At 38.5% G+C, this 14,828-nt stretch overlaps 1 protein-coding gene and 1 long non-coding RNA gene across 2 annotated transcripts; both read right to left on the bottom strand.

Annotated features, from left to right (window-relative positions):
• Positions 1-5,773: 5,773 nt before the first annotated feature.
• Positions 5,774-8,131, bottom strand: LOC110909480. The gene is made up of 3 exons (XR_002575395.2): positions 6,829-8,131; positions 6,620-6,708; positions 5,774-6,452 (listed from the first exon to the last, which is right to left on the bottom strand). It is a non-coding gene; the product is annotated as an uncharacterized LOC110909480 (long non-coding RNA).
• A 2,849-nt stretch (positions 8,132-10,980) lies between these two features.
• On the bottom strand, positions 10,981-13,168 carry LOC110911021 (protein SHORT-ROOT). The gene has a single exon (XM_022155585.2). The coding sequence runs from the start codon at positions 12,905-12,907 to the stop codon at positions 11,336-11,338; it is 1,572 nt and encodes a 523-aa protein (XP_022011277.1). The 5' UTR covers positions 12,908-13,168; the 3' UTR covers positions 10,981-11,335.
• Between the last annotated feature and the right edge of the window lie 1,660 nt (positions 13,169-14,828).

Here is a 14,828-nt window from a genome sequence, read left to right as displayed (position 1 = left end):
TGAATACGGACATTATACAGAGTCATTCAAGGGCACAAATTTGGCATGTTGACGCTTTTGGTCCTTCTATTTACATCTTTACATTGTTTGACAGTTTTAGTCCCTCAAGATATTTTAAATCACAATTAGGGTTCATGATACGTGTCACCAATGTAATGGATGTGATTTTACGAGGTGTTACAGTTGTAACACATAGTTTTCGGTTATTTCACAAAATGCAAGTATAGGCGATTTACGATCTATAACACATAATTGCAAGTATAATTAATATGTCGAAGGTGTTTTGATGCAGCGCCTGTTACCCCCAAACGGACCTCCGTAGCCCAAGTTAGAGCCATTTTAGTGAAGGCCCTTTTGTTACGCGGTCTTGGGCCTCCAAGTACAAAATAGCCCGTTCCTCCACACTTGGGCCCACATCATTCCCCCCTGGATAGACAAAATTCGCCCTCGAATTACCAACAGTTTCATCATCAGAAGACTCTCCATAATAAGGCAACAGATGCTTCACGTTAAACACATCAGCACAACGAATGTGACTAGGCAGTTTTAGACGATATGCATTTGGATTGATCTTCTCCATGATTTCAACTGGGCCAATCTTCTTCGCTGATAACTTGTTGTACTCCCCAACTGTAAAACGATCTTTAGTCAAGACAGCCCAAACAAAGTCACCTTCCTCGAACTCAACATGCCTATGCTTCTGATCAGCAGCTTGCTTATACTTCAGATTAGCTCGGGTCAAATGATCATACACAGCATTATGAACTTCATGTAGACCCTCTACAAAATCCTGAACTTTCTTTGGAACAGATCCAGAAACAGGAAGAGACATCAAATCAAGTGGTCCCCGAGGCTGAGATGAATAAACTATCTGAAATGGGCTATATCCAGTGCTCCGATTGACAGCATGATTATGAGCAAACTCAGCTTGGCACAACTTTTGATCCCATGCCTTCACATGATCACCAACCAAACACCTCAACAAATTCCCAAGTGACCGATTAACAACTTCAGTTTGCCCATCAGTTTGTGGGTGATAAGCACTACTGAAGTTAAGTTGAGTATTCACCATCTTCCACAAGCTACGCCAAAAATGACTCAGGAATCGGGTATCCCGATCAGACACGATAGAAGAAGGTAGCCCATGCAAACGGTACACATCACGAAAGAAAAGTTGGGCTACATTAACAGCATCAGTCGTCTTCTTGCAGGGAATAAAATGGACCATCTTGGAAAACCGATCCACCACAACAAAGATGGAATCATTACCTCTCTGAGTACGAGGTAACCCCAACACGAAATCCATACTAATATCAACCCATGGCTGTGAGGGAATGGGCAAAGGCATATAGAGACCCGCATTAGTAGCCGTGCCCTTGGAAACTTGACAAATACGACACCTCTTCACATAACGATCCACCTCTTTCCTCATAGTAGGCCAATAATAAGAATCTTGAACCAGCTGTAAAGTACGATCACGACCAACATGCCCTTCACCATGTAACTCTTTAATAATCTGTAAGCGAAGACTAGAATCAGGAATACATAGCTGATTCCCCTTGAACAGAAACCCATCATGCAAAAGAAAGTCTGACCTTTGCCCAGTTTCCACATCCTGCAAAATAACTAAGAAATAAGGGTCAATGGCTAACTGCTCACGAATGACCTCCAGACCTGGCACATCAACCCTCATAGATACAAGCAGATTACTCCTCCTGCTTAAGGCATCAGCAACCCTATTTGACACACCAGTCTTGTGCTTAACCACGAAAGTAAACTTCTCAAGAAAGGCCAACCATCGCCCATGTTTATGAGATACCTTATCTTGAGTACGAATGTGCCTTAGGGAATCATGATCAGTGAATAAGACAAACTCCTTGTGAAACAAGTAATGGCGCCAATGCTTTACAGCTTGGACCACTGCATAAAACTCTAGGTCATAAGTACTGTACCTCAACTTAGGCCCAGTTAACTTCTCACTAAAATAAGCAACAGGTCGACCACCCTGACTAAGAACCCCACCAATTCCAACCTTTGAGGCATCAGTATGAAGTTCAAAAACTTGAGAAAAATTAGGCAATACCAGAATTGGTGCTGTAGTGAGCTTCTCTTTCACAACTTGAAAAGCCAACTCTGCCTCATCTGTCCATACAAACGTCTTCCCCTTCATACAATCTGTCACTGGGGCCATAATAGAACTGAAGTGTGGAATAAACCGTCTGTAAAAAGAAGCAAGCCCATGAAAACTACGAACTTCAGTAATGGTAGTAGGAGTTGGCCAATTTTGAACAGCCGCCACTTTGGATTCATCAACCTGTATCCCATCACCAGAAATAACATACCCCAAGAATAACACTTTAGGGGTCATGAACACACACTTCTTGGTGGCTGCATAAAAACGGTCCCTGCGAAGTAAGGCCAAAACCTGCCTCACATGCACAACATGGTCGCTGAAAGAAGCACTATAAATGAGTATGTCATCAAAATACACAACCACGAACTTCCCAATAAAAGGTCTAAGCAACTGATTCATCACACGCATAAAAGTACTAGGTGCGTTTGATAAACCAAATGGCATCACCAACCACTCATACAATCCTTCACGGGTCTTGAAGGCAGTCTTCCACTCGTCACCCGGTCTAAGACGAATCTGGTAATAACCACTCTTCAAATCTAACTTCATAAAAATACTAGCACCACTAATTTGATCAAGCAAATCATCAAGTCGAGGAATAGGAAACCTGTACCTCACAGTAATCTTGTTGATTGCTCGACTGTCAACACACATACGCCAAGTACCATCTTTCTTTGGAGTCAGTAAAGCCGGGACAGCACAAGGGCTCATACTTTCACGAACGTGGCCCTTAGAAATTAACTCCTCAACCTGTCTTCGCAACTCCTCATGCTCAGCAGGGCTCATCCTGTAATGTGGTCTGTTGGGTAACTGTGACCCAGGCTCCAAATCAATATGATGTTGGATGTCACGCAAAGGTGGTATCCATCAGGCAACTCAACAGGAAAAACATCAGAAAATTCCTCAAGCAAAGGAACCATAGCATCAGGAATTTCGACTTCCTCGGGCACTGCCTTCCCTATCAAAACAAAAACACTGTCCGTATCCTCCAACTCATCTTGAAACTGACTGATGGTCAACAAAGTACCCGACTGTTTTGCGGCTAACTGCTTAGGCTTGCTAGGAACAAGAGTGATCTTCACACCACCAAACAGAAAACTATAAGTATTGGACCGCCCGTTATGTTCTATATTACGCTCGTACTCCCAAGGTCTACCCAATAATAAGTGACACGCGTCCATAGGGACCACATCACACACGACATCATCCTTGTACGTGGACCCAATGGAAATTGAAACAAGTGCCCTTTTAGATACCGTCACTTCACCTCCCTTTTTCAGCCATTGAAGCTTGTACGGTTTCGGGTGACTCTCTGTCTTCAAGGCCAACTTTTAAACTGCCTCTTCAGAAATCAGATTGTCACAACTCCCTGAATCAATGACAAACGTGCAAACCTTCCCCAAAATGGTACATGTTGAGTGGAAGATGTTGTGTTCCAGCCAGTCATCCCCATCTGCCTTTGGTGTATAGCAAGAACGCCTAACCACCAAGTTCACCCCAACATCACCGGTCACAACCTCCTCTTCATATTCAGTTTCTTCATCGTACACTGGGTTATTCTCATACTCTTCATACTGATCATCCTCAGACTCAGCAAATAAGTGTCTTTTACCAGCCTTTTTGCACTCAGCTTGACGATGGCCTGTTTCACCACAACTGAAACATCTCGGACCACTACTGCTAGCCCCCTTAGAAGTAGGCCCGGTATTACTACCCCCCGGCTTCCCTTGACTAGGCCCGCCACGTGGTGTCCCACTGCCTGACCCAATGTTTCCCCCAGCAGGGGTAAATGAACCGCCCACCCGATGGTTTTGCTTCTCAAAGGCCAACGCCCGTTGGTGTGCCTCAGGAATGGTTAACGGATCAAAAAGATTCACGGCCTCCATGATTTGAACCCTTAGACCCCCAATATACCGAGAAACAAGTTGCTCCTCCGGTTCTTGAATATCATTCCTCGCAATCAACTGGTAAAACTCTGTGGTATAATCATCAACCGATTTAGCCCCCTGTTTCAAATTCTGCAGACGCTGGTACATCAACCTTTGAAAATTATGAGGCAAAAAATTGGACCGCAAGCACTTTTTCATCTTGGCCCACGTCACAATCCTTGACTTCCCGAGTCTATTCCGTGTTAATTTCAATTGTTGCCACCACGCAGAGGCCCTACCACGTAACCTGGTAGCGATCAAGGCCACCCGCTTGTTTTCAGGCACCTCCTTGTACTCGAACACCTCCTCTACGGTAGCCAACCAATCGATGAACCCCTCCGGATTCAAACTAGACCCATCAAATTCCGGAATATCAACTCTTATTCCAGAATCCCAACGCCTGTTACCCCCTCCACGTTCACCCCTTGGTCGCCCTTCATGTTCGTCTTCGGAAGTCGAACCGTCACCAAATGGGTTACTAAAATCAGAACCATACCCGTCATTGGGTCCCTGCCTCCTACGATTGATCAAATCGGCCATCCGATCAGTCAACTGATTGACCACTTGATCCAACCGTTCATCCACCCTCGCCATAAGTCGCTGCTCCAACTCTCGTTCATACACTTCATCAAGAGGCCTGTTGTTGTTTCTCCTCGGAGGCATTTTGAGCCAGGAATTCGGCTCTGATACCAACTGATGCAGCGCGTGAAATGAAAAAAATGAAGATTACACGTTGATTCTACGAATACCCGTGTAGTTCTTCCCCAACCCCCAAATTGTAACCCCAAAGGCCATGGAATTTGAAGTGAAAAAAAACAGTTTTCTCAAAATTCAATTCTGATCTTCTCATTAGCTTTAGCAACATATAAATAAAGACTGAAATTCGAAACGGGCCTAAAAAAGATAACGGGCCAAACACACGGCCTAAAACAAAAAGCCCAAAATAGTTCAAAAAACATAAAAATGCAAATAAGTAATAGAAATAAGCGTTTTTTGGCCCGGACGATGACCCAAACCGCCGTAGGCGTTTGCAGCAAGATGGAGCTCGTTCTCACATTCGAATCGCCTGGTCGCACGTCCCAAACGGACCTCCGTAGCCCAAGTTAGAGCCATTTTAGTGAAGGCCCTTTTGTTACGCGGTCTTGGGCCTCCAAGTACAAAATAGCCCGTTCCTCCACACTTGGGCCCACATCATGTTTACAAGTATAATATGATGTATTATGATGTATAATAAGTATTGGAATCATAAATTGTTGGTTAATCACAAGTATTGCACGTAAACGCATTGAAAGTCGGTTATTTGCACATATCGTCACATAGTTTCGAATTAGGGTTTGTTGCATGAGATTACAAGTATAAATTGATCATAACAAGTATAAATGGAACATAATTGATATACATATGACTTTCATTATGATCGGTGTCTCGGATTACAAGCTAAAAATACGATACACGTACAAGTTTCCAAAAATAGAAATACAAGCAACGCTTTATAATTATGGAAAGTACGAAGAAGCAGGGCGTTACAGCATAATCCTCTAAAATGCAGCATCTTGAATTTCCACAAGAAGCTAAAAAAATATATACTACACAAGAAACATAACAAACATAAATGATGAGAGCTTGATGCAAAAAAGTATTGAAAACAACAATAAAAAAATTGTTAATAAATATTAATAGTAAATCTTGACTCATTATACTAACCGTTTGTAACATCTGTTAGAGATGTTCCAAGCCGACTGGAACCAGGTTCGTTAGGATCACCAGATCGACATAGACCAGTTGCAACAAAAGAACTTTGTGTGTTAAATGCTGGATTTCTTAGAAATATGATGTTTCATATAGATTGACAATAATTATATTGAAAAAAATAAAAAGTTATTGACAATTACAAAAATGAAAACATACCATTTGTAGAGCACGTTGACTGTTTATCGAGTATTTTTTAAAGATTAGAGTCAAGATTTTACTGAAGATGGAAAGGTGACCATCAATTAAACATGCAAGAAAACAATACATTTTAAAGGTCAAAACACTTCTTAGTAATTAAATAGTCAATATTTAGATAAAAACTTTGTTTAGAATCCTCTTGTAATCATCTAATATGGGGATAATTTATAAAGGTCAAAGCATTGTAAAGGTCAAAGCACTTCATTTAGAATCCTCTTTGTAATGATCTAATATGGGGATAATTGCACATCAACATATTAACAACAAAATAAGCAAGCTTGACTAAAAAGTAAACGAATAGTAGATTTTACCATCAATGCAATAAAAATCTAAATAAATTTACCTCAAATGCAATACATAGTCCGTCCATTATTCCAGTCGTGTGAGGAGTTATATTGTTTAATATCGCAACATCAACAGTTTTCAACACCTCTCAACACCTGGTACCAAACGAAAATTTGATTCTAATAAGTTATAGTTAATAATAACAGTAATAATAAAACAAAACCCATATTAAAATACTTGTTCTTCCTCATCAATAGTGTTGCTCAAGCCCAAAGCAAGCCTTAGTTGGAGATTTAATAGATTGTTGTCCAGAAGACTTTACCTATGGTTCAACGTTGAAGGGGTTGTATTCTTTGTGCCAGCCTGTTCTCTAGGTGATGATGATGCAGAAAGTCCTTTAGCAACCTGGAACTGCTAGGAACAACAACAATAATAAAAATAAGTTTTAATAGACTTTCCATTCGCATATCTACATCAAAGAAATATACATGATCTGTAGTATGATTGCAATATACGTATTAATAAAAGTACCCAAAGTGCATTTTCTAATGTGACACGAGACAAAGTTCGTTGGAATGAACAACCATCACGACAGAGATAACCTGCAAAAACTACTATACTACAAAGTCAAAGCCACAATCGATTATCATTGAAATAAAATTAATTATCAAAAAATTGAAATCAATATATGAGAGCAACACAGAGATAGAAATACATAAATCAAATTAGAGGTTTAGGGTTTTGGATGAGCATCTATATATGATGTATAAGAATGCATACATCTTTTAACGTCAAATTTATCCCCGTTTATGTGAAAACTCTTTGTATTTTCATTGATTTTGGTACATATTTGAGTTGTTTGTGAAAATACAGGTCTGGGCTTCGGCCATGTGGTAAAACGAAGGCTTTTGGAGCAAAATGGAGCAAAAACGAATGATTCCAGCAAACTGCCAGATATGGCACGGTCATGCCATCCCCTAGTACGGTCGTGCCCAATCATCCGAGTACCAGCACCATCATACCAAACGCCAGCACCATCCAAAATGAACAAGATTGGCACGGCCATGCCATCCCCTGGCACGGTTGTGCCCAGTCATCCAAGCACCAGCATCATCATGCCAAACGCTAGCACTAACAAAAATGGACAAGATTTCTGATTGGCATGGTCGTGCTCGGCCAAATCAACCCAGGTACAACTAGTTCATGAGATTTCCATCGAAGATTACCGGTGAAAACTGACCTGGCATGGTCATGCCAAAACCTGGCACGACCATGCTCGCCTCGAAAACTTTTGAGCGGTATTTTGCCAAAAATGGTAGCAAACAAGAATGACAGACGAAAAGTGTAACTGATACAGACCAAGCACGACCATGCCAAAGATTGGCATGGTCGTGCCGATCGACCAGCATTATAAATTTGAGTTTCAACTCATTTTTTAGGTGTGTTGGTCTTGGAGGTGATTTTCTCTCTCAAAATTCTACATTTGGGGAGCTTGGATGAGCCAAAGAGGAGTTTAACACCACTCAAGATTCAATCATTCAACCTATAATCCTTGCTTTTTGGTGGTATTTCATAATTCCATGTTGAACTTTGAAGTATTTGCAAGAATTGTTTGTGTTGTCGTGAGCTTTATGGGCTAAACATTTGTGTTTCTTAAACTTGGTTGAAGCTTATGAATATATGATATTATGGAAGGAGATGTGATGATTGTTCTTGTTAATCTTCATAATGATATTTAGTCTTGTTCTTGGAGTTCATGTGCATGTTGAAGTTGTTGTTCATGAATGTTTAATCATAAGTATATGCATGATGTGTTGGAAAGCCAATGTGTAAATTATGGTTATTGAATCTTGTTAACTTGTTAGTTTGATTCATAGCATGAAACTAGGAATAGTAATTGCCAACATGAATTGGATGATGATTTGAACGTTTGTATGAATTCTTGCATTTAGAGTTGGATGAATTCTATGGTATGTGATTGTGTTAGCATGATGATCTAGACCAAGATTATTATCTAGTATGACCATGCTTGTGGTCATATCAAGAACATGATGAAGATATTATTTACTTAAAAGTAAATTAGGGTGATCAATATGTTGTTCATAGTGGTTTTCCCTAATTTGTAGAGTTAGGAGTTTTGACTAACAAGTAACTCATGATGAAATATTAACATTAACTTAACAAATGAACTTAAAAAGAATAATTCTTAGGTGATTAGAGTGTTATTTCATTTTAATATTCCTAAAATTTATAAAACTAGGAGACCTTGATTGGGACTTAGTTAAATTAGAGTTTTTATCATCACTAATTCTTCCTTTTAGTTGTCATATGTTTATTAGTGGATACTTAGTTTAGGCAACCTTTATTAGACATTGTTATTTCTAGAATATTTAGTAGTTTATTATTTGCATGATATATTAGAAAAACCAAGCCCGCTAATTGAAAAGACTTTAAAGTAATAAAAGTTTAGTATTGAGACACCGCATCCACGGATTGGTATCCGGTTCTTACTGATAAACTATATTACCATCCGATGGGTACACGTGCCCCATTGTGTGTGCGTAGTTTAGTTCTTGGGTGAAAACCATTTAAAACTAAATTTGTGTGAAGGAAAATTCATTTAAAAATATATATATAATTCACACACGTCAATGTACATATCAGCATATAAACTCAACGTTTATTTATATAATCAAAGTAGAAACATAAACAATTAGTGGATTCAGAACATATACGAAAGTGAAGATGATGTAAATGTAGATGTATATCACAAAAACAAACTCAATCTGAGGTCAAATTTAAAAGCGATTTAAAGCGAGCATTAAATCGAACACCTGGTGTGCAGAAGTTCAAATTCTAGTTTCCGTTGATGGTGGTTATAGAAGTCTTTATGATGAAATTCAAAATTTCTTTTAATTAACTACATAATTTATAAAGCGGTCAATTTAGCAAATTAGAGACATACCTACAGTATTTTTGTTGCTTGATCCGAGTATTATTGGTTTTGTTATAATTTGAGAATATGACTTTTAATCATAAATAATTAAATAACTAATAAGCTTAACTAAAAACAAAAAAGGCACGGTTAAGATTACCATACCCAAATCAGGCCCTTCTTCAAGTAAGGAACCAGATCCCTTGCGCAGCTTAAATATTCCAATAACACTATCACATACTTCATAAAAAGAAGATGCACACATTGTTAATAAACACCAAAGAAAATAAGTTTGGAAGAAAGGCCAAACATAACAAACCTTTTTCTTTTTCTTCTAGGGCTCTTCATCATCATCATCAGATGAACTCAAACTCTCTTTTAAACTTTCTTCTTCACTGCCTGTTTTATAGTTCACAAAATAAACTAAATATAAAAACTCTAAAACATCTATTGTTTGATTACGAACAGAACCTGGTAGAATGTGAGGACAACAATACCGCTGTCAATTCTGGCAATGAAAGCAAGAACAGTATTGATAGCCACTACTCTCCACCACCGATTAACATAAAAAATCAAGGAATCGTAGCTACTTACACGTGATTGCAAGCTTCGAAGGTCGACTTGTGTAAACTGATTTTGTAGCCATGGATCTGAGACCAAAACACTGAAGTAATTGACTGAATTTGTTCGAAGCTCGACTGCAAAGAGCGGCGGAATTTTTGGAATAGGGTTTTGAGTAACATACTTGAACAATGGAATCAAAAGGACCAAATCTTGATATAATAAGAGTTAACATACCAGGTTTCGTATGATCAAGTTACGATTTAGGATTTTGTGATTTGAAAGAAAATGATTGAAAGGAAATGTTTTCGTAATTTTGCAATTGAACAGTAGAGAAAGAAGCGTGATTTGAATTTCAAAACTCTAGGGTTTAAAGTTTTCTATGATTTGAAAGGCTAAATGGCGTGAAGGAGAAGTTCAATTTCCAATGGAGAAAGAAGCGTGCTTAAGAAGAAGGCGCTTGTTTTATTAATTTATTGGTGAGTTTGTTTTGGCCTAATTAATAGGTTGCAAAGTATTTAATTACCTCCTTTATTGTTTAAGTGTTAATTGTTTTAATTGTTTAATTATTAATTTAACTTAATTGTTAATTGTTTACTTTATTGTTTAAAAATAAAAAAAGGGATGCCATCATCAATTGAAAAACTGACATCATGATTTTGAAATTCCTGTCTTAGATTGGAGGAATTTGGTTATATGATATGAGCCTTAATTTCCATTTATTAGATAAAAAGATTTAGTGATCTATAATGATTCTTACTCGTTTATTTTAAATTGAGGTGGTTAGTGTAAAATGTGACAAATCATAAAATAATTTGGACGGGACATTTTTACTATTGGTAAGGTTCATCGTGAGGGTAATTGTTCATATTTAGTTACAAGTTATTTTTAACTCACTATATTGTAATTGCATAGATCTTTCATACATAAGCCAACTAAATAGTTACACAATATAATTAGTTTAGGCCCATCATTATAATAGTTTTAAACTTACCATTCTTAGTTTCTCACACATTGCACCATTTTATTCAAACATCTCTCTATATGTAAGAGAGAGAGAGAGGAGAGTTTTGCACATATCAGATTATCATGAACAAGAATACAAGATTATATTTAAACTAAAATGAACAAAAGTAAATAATTTAACCCATTTGTTAAACTTTTCTTTTACAATGTTATATATTAGGTTAAACAAAATCCACAACCATTTAACTAAAATTAAAAAAAGCAACAACAACAAGGATAAAACAAATATCAAGGAGAATAATATGTTACCTTCACTTGCTATTCAATCAATCAAAGTCAAACCCAATTCTTCAACCCTAAAAAAATAATAACAAAAATCCCAATTCTCTTTCCCTTCAAATATAAGAAAAAAGGTCAAAAAAAAATGTCATACAAAAAAACCCACTCACTCCACCCCATACGCATGCCTCCATCAGCTTTTCCTTTTCCTCTTTTCTATTTTCATCTTTTTTTTTTCAATTTTTTTCTTTTTTTTTAAGATTTTGTTTTTTCTTTTTTTTTTAGTGCAAGTCACAATCACACCGGCTTCCATGCACTCGCCCACACCACCGGCGTTTCTTTCCACAACAAGAATATTCCGGCCACCGTCTCCGCCGTACTCATCCCCCACCCCTCCCTATACCGCCGCAGCAACGCCCGCACATCATCACACACCTCATCACTATACGCCACCGCTCTAAATCCACAACCGCTCAACCTACTCGACCACTTCGCCGCCGTCTCCCGCCGTTCCACTGACTCCTCCGGCGAACACGCCACCAGATCCATCACCGCTCGTCCTGCCGCCCTCTCCAACATCAGCCGTTCGTTACTCGTTTTCGGAAAGTTCTCGTCTAACGCCTCGAAGTAAACCCTAAACCACCGTAAACATTCTTGAAATCCGTTCACGAATTCAAATCCGTCGGTTCCGATGCTTAGATCCGCTTCTTCTTCAACGATTGTGATGATTTTTGGACGAAAATTGCGTAACGTGTTGAACAAGTAATCTCTACGGCGGTTGTTTACGGTGCGTAACGTGCCGTTGAAGTTAACGGCGACTGCTTCGTCGTTTTCGATTGTTAATTGATTGAAGTTTAGATCGGATAGATCACCGGTGTGGTGAATTACGTTGAATTTGAATGGTACGCCCATTAACCTAGCGAATTTCTCCATGCGGTTACCGATTTCTCGCATGACTTTTTGTACGGCGGAGACGGCGTCCGTGCGAGTGGCGATGACGGTGGTGAGAGCGACGTGTGGTGTTTCATCGGCGCGGGTGGCGATGGCTTCGAGTAAGGTCGGCCATTGCGTGCAAAACGTGTTGCTCACGTCAATGATGTGGAGTTTGGATTCGCCGTCGAAGGCGTCCATGATCGCGCCGTTGGACGCCACGTGGCCGAATGTTGTCCACGGGCTGACTTCTTGGAACTTGAGAGCGAGTTTTCGAGTTGAATCGAATGAGCACATTTTTTCAGACGCTGATGAGAGAGTCTGGTAGCTTCTGGTACCAGACTCTGTCATGCGGCTGAAAAGTGCTTGGAGGAAGTAGGATGAGAGTTTTTGGTCGGTGTCTCCGTATGGAGAGCTGAGCTCGTTGAGCATCCACATGAGCTGCTGTAGCCGATTGCTGTTTTTATCGGCTACAGCGCGTGCGGCGTCCAACAATAAGTCGGACGCCCACGTGTTGTTGGAGAATGAGTTGGAGTACTCCATGGTGACATCCCGAGATGGAGAGTAAGAGTAGTTGATATTGGGATCAGAGTGTTGGAGGTCGGAAGAAGAGAAACCATAGTGGGATATAGGCGGAGGGGTGGTAGTGGTGCTAGTGGTGGGAGTGGGCGTGTTAGACGACGATTGGTGGTGAAATGGTGGTTGGGGAGAAGAGTAGTATTGGTTGTGGTGGTGGTGGTGGCGCGAGGAAGAAGAAGAGAAATCTTCTTCGTCCATAAAAAAGTTAAAGCATTCTTCTTGATCTTGATCTTGATCTTGGTTGTAAATAAAGTGGGATGATTTAGAACTACTAGAATTAGATGTTCTAGTAGTGGTGGAGTTGAAAGAATGAGAGTGGTGTTGCTTTTGGTGGCTGACAAGCCTAAACAAAGCATCCATAACAACTAGACATAACAAAGATTCATGAGATCTATAAATGGTATGCAAATGCAAGTGTGTCTTGTTTTTAATGGGAAGTGGAAGAAATTGGATATGGAGAGAGAAGAGAAGATGAAAGAATGTTAAAAGGGTGAGTATGTATGTATGGTTTGAGTTTCATGCAAGATGTTATATTTTGGTCAAATATTTAGAAGTGGAATTTTGTGACTTTTAGGTACTCAATCACAATATCAGTCTTCCCTTTTTAAAAACATGTAGGGTTATGTGTAAAATTTCTTGTGATTTAAGCTAAGTTTTAGGGGTTTTTCTTCTTACATTTTCTTAGAGATTATTAATTAACATGAATCAAAGTTATACTTAGAGATTGATTGGCACCTTTAAGAAATTCCTTACCTGCTACAAAGAACAAAATGTGGTAAAAGATATAATAAAAAGAAAATGATATAGATAACGAACAAGTGAATGTCAAATACAAGGTACAACAACTACAATAAAGAAACGTGGATAACATAATTTGTTTATCTTTTAAAAAATTGAACTTTTCAAATATATCGTTTTCTTATGGTCTTATGAGATTATGTTCCACAATTTTATATTAACAAAAGATGTCTATATATTTTAAGAAATCATCATAAATTTCAAAGGAAAGTTCATGAAAAAGTATTTTTATGTTTTAACCAAACAGAAGATCAAACTGTTAATTTTTGACATAACTACATTTAAGCAATGGTAAAGGTCTTTTTTTAACATTATATTATATATATATATAGGGTGGAGATACAATAGGAAGTTTATTTGGCTAGGAAGGATAGGAAGTGATCTTGACCATTCATTAAGTTAATCAAGGGCTAAGATTAAATCAGGGAAATTGAAAAGAATAAAAGAGGCGCGTGAGTTTGTTCAAGGGCATTCTAGTCAATCCAAGCCAATAGTTTCTCTCTCCTCCAATTCCCCCCCATTTTTTAAACGTTAATAACTCTTTCATACGACATTATTTTTTTATAAAAATTGCACCAAAAAAACGAGCGTTTTTTTTTCTTTAAAACGAGTATACTATTGCTATATTTAAAAAAAAAAAAATTAAAACCCAGTTGCGTAAAACGCAATAGAAAAACCACCAGTTACGTAAAACGCAATGAAAAAAAAAACCTAAAAAATGACATTTTTCTAAAACGCAATGCACCAAAAACACAAAGAAATGACTTATTTGTAAAACGCAATGGCCAGAAAACACACAGAAATGTCTTATTTGTAAAACGCAATGGCCAGAAAACACATAAAAATGTGTTCTACCTAAAACGCAATGCACCAAAAACACAAAGAAATGACTTATTTGTAAAACGCAATGGCCAGAAAACACACAGAAATGTCTTATTTGTAAAACGCAATGGCCAGAAAACACATAAAAATGTGTTCTACCTAAAACGCAATGCACCAAAAACACAAAGAAATGACTTATTTGTAAAACGCAATGGCCAGAAAACACACAGAAATGTCTTATTTGTAAAACGCAATGGCCAGAAAACACATAAAAATGTGTTTTACCTAAAACGCAATGCACCAAAAACACAAAGAAATGTCTTATATGTAAAACGCAATGGCCAGAAAACACTTAAAAATGACTCATTCTAAAACGCAATGGACTGAAAACACCTAAAAAATGTGTCACTGTGAACTGTCTGAATTGTCTACGAATTACTGTCTTCGAAATGAGCCAATTTATGGAAAATTAATTTTTCTGATGCGTTTTTAGTACAGCAATTTAATCGAAAAAAAAAAATTTTCCGAGCTGACCTGGCAGCTCAACCCCAGCCAGGGGCTCTGCCCCTTGGACCCCGCCAGGGGCTGCCGCCCCTGGGACCCCGCTACCGGGGGCTGCCGCCCCCGGACCCCCGCAAAGATTGTAAAACGCAATGACTAA

The sequence above is a fragment of the Helianthus annuus genome, chromosome 15 (assembly GCF_002127325.2).
Source record: "Helianthus annuus cultivar XRQ/B chromosome 15, HanXRQr2.0-SUNRISE, whole genome shotgun sequence".
In the NCBI taxonomy this organism is placed as follows: Eukaryota; Viridiplantae; Streptophyta; class Magnoliopsida; order Asterales; family Asteraceae; genus Helianthus; species Helianthus annuus.
Note: the sequence above shows the minus strand (reverse complement) of the source record. Positions and strands in the feature narration are given on the sequence as shown.

Excerpts from the sequence above, each read along its gene's own strand:
- LOC110911021 (XM_022155585.2), bottom strand. The coding sequence starts at position 12,907 with ATGGATGCTTTGTTTAGGCTTGTCAGCCACCAAAAGCAACACCACTCT.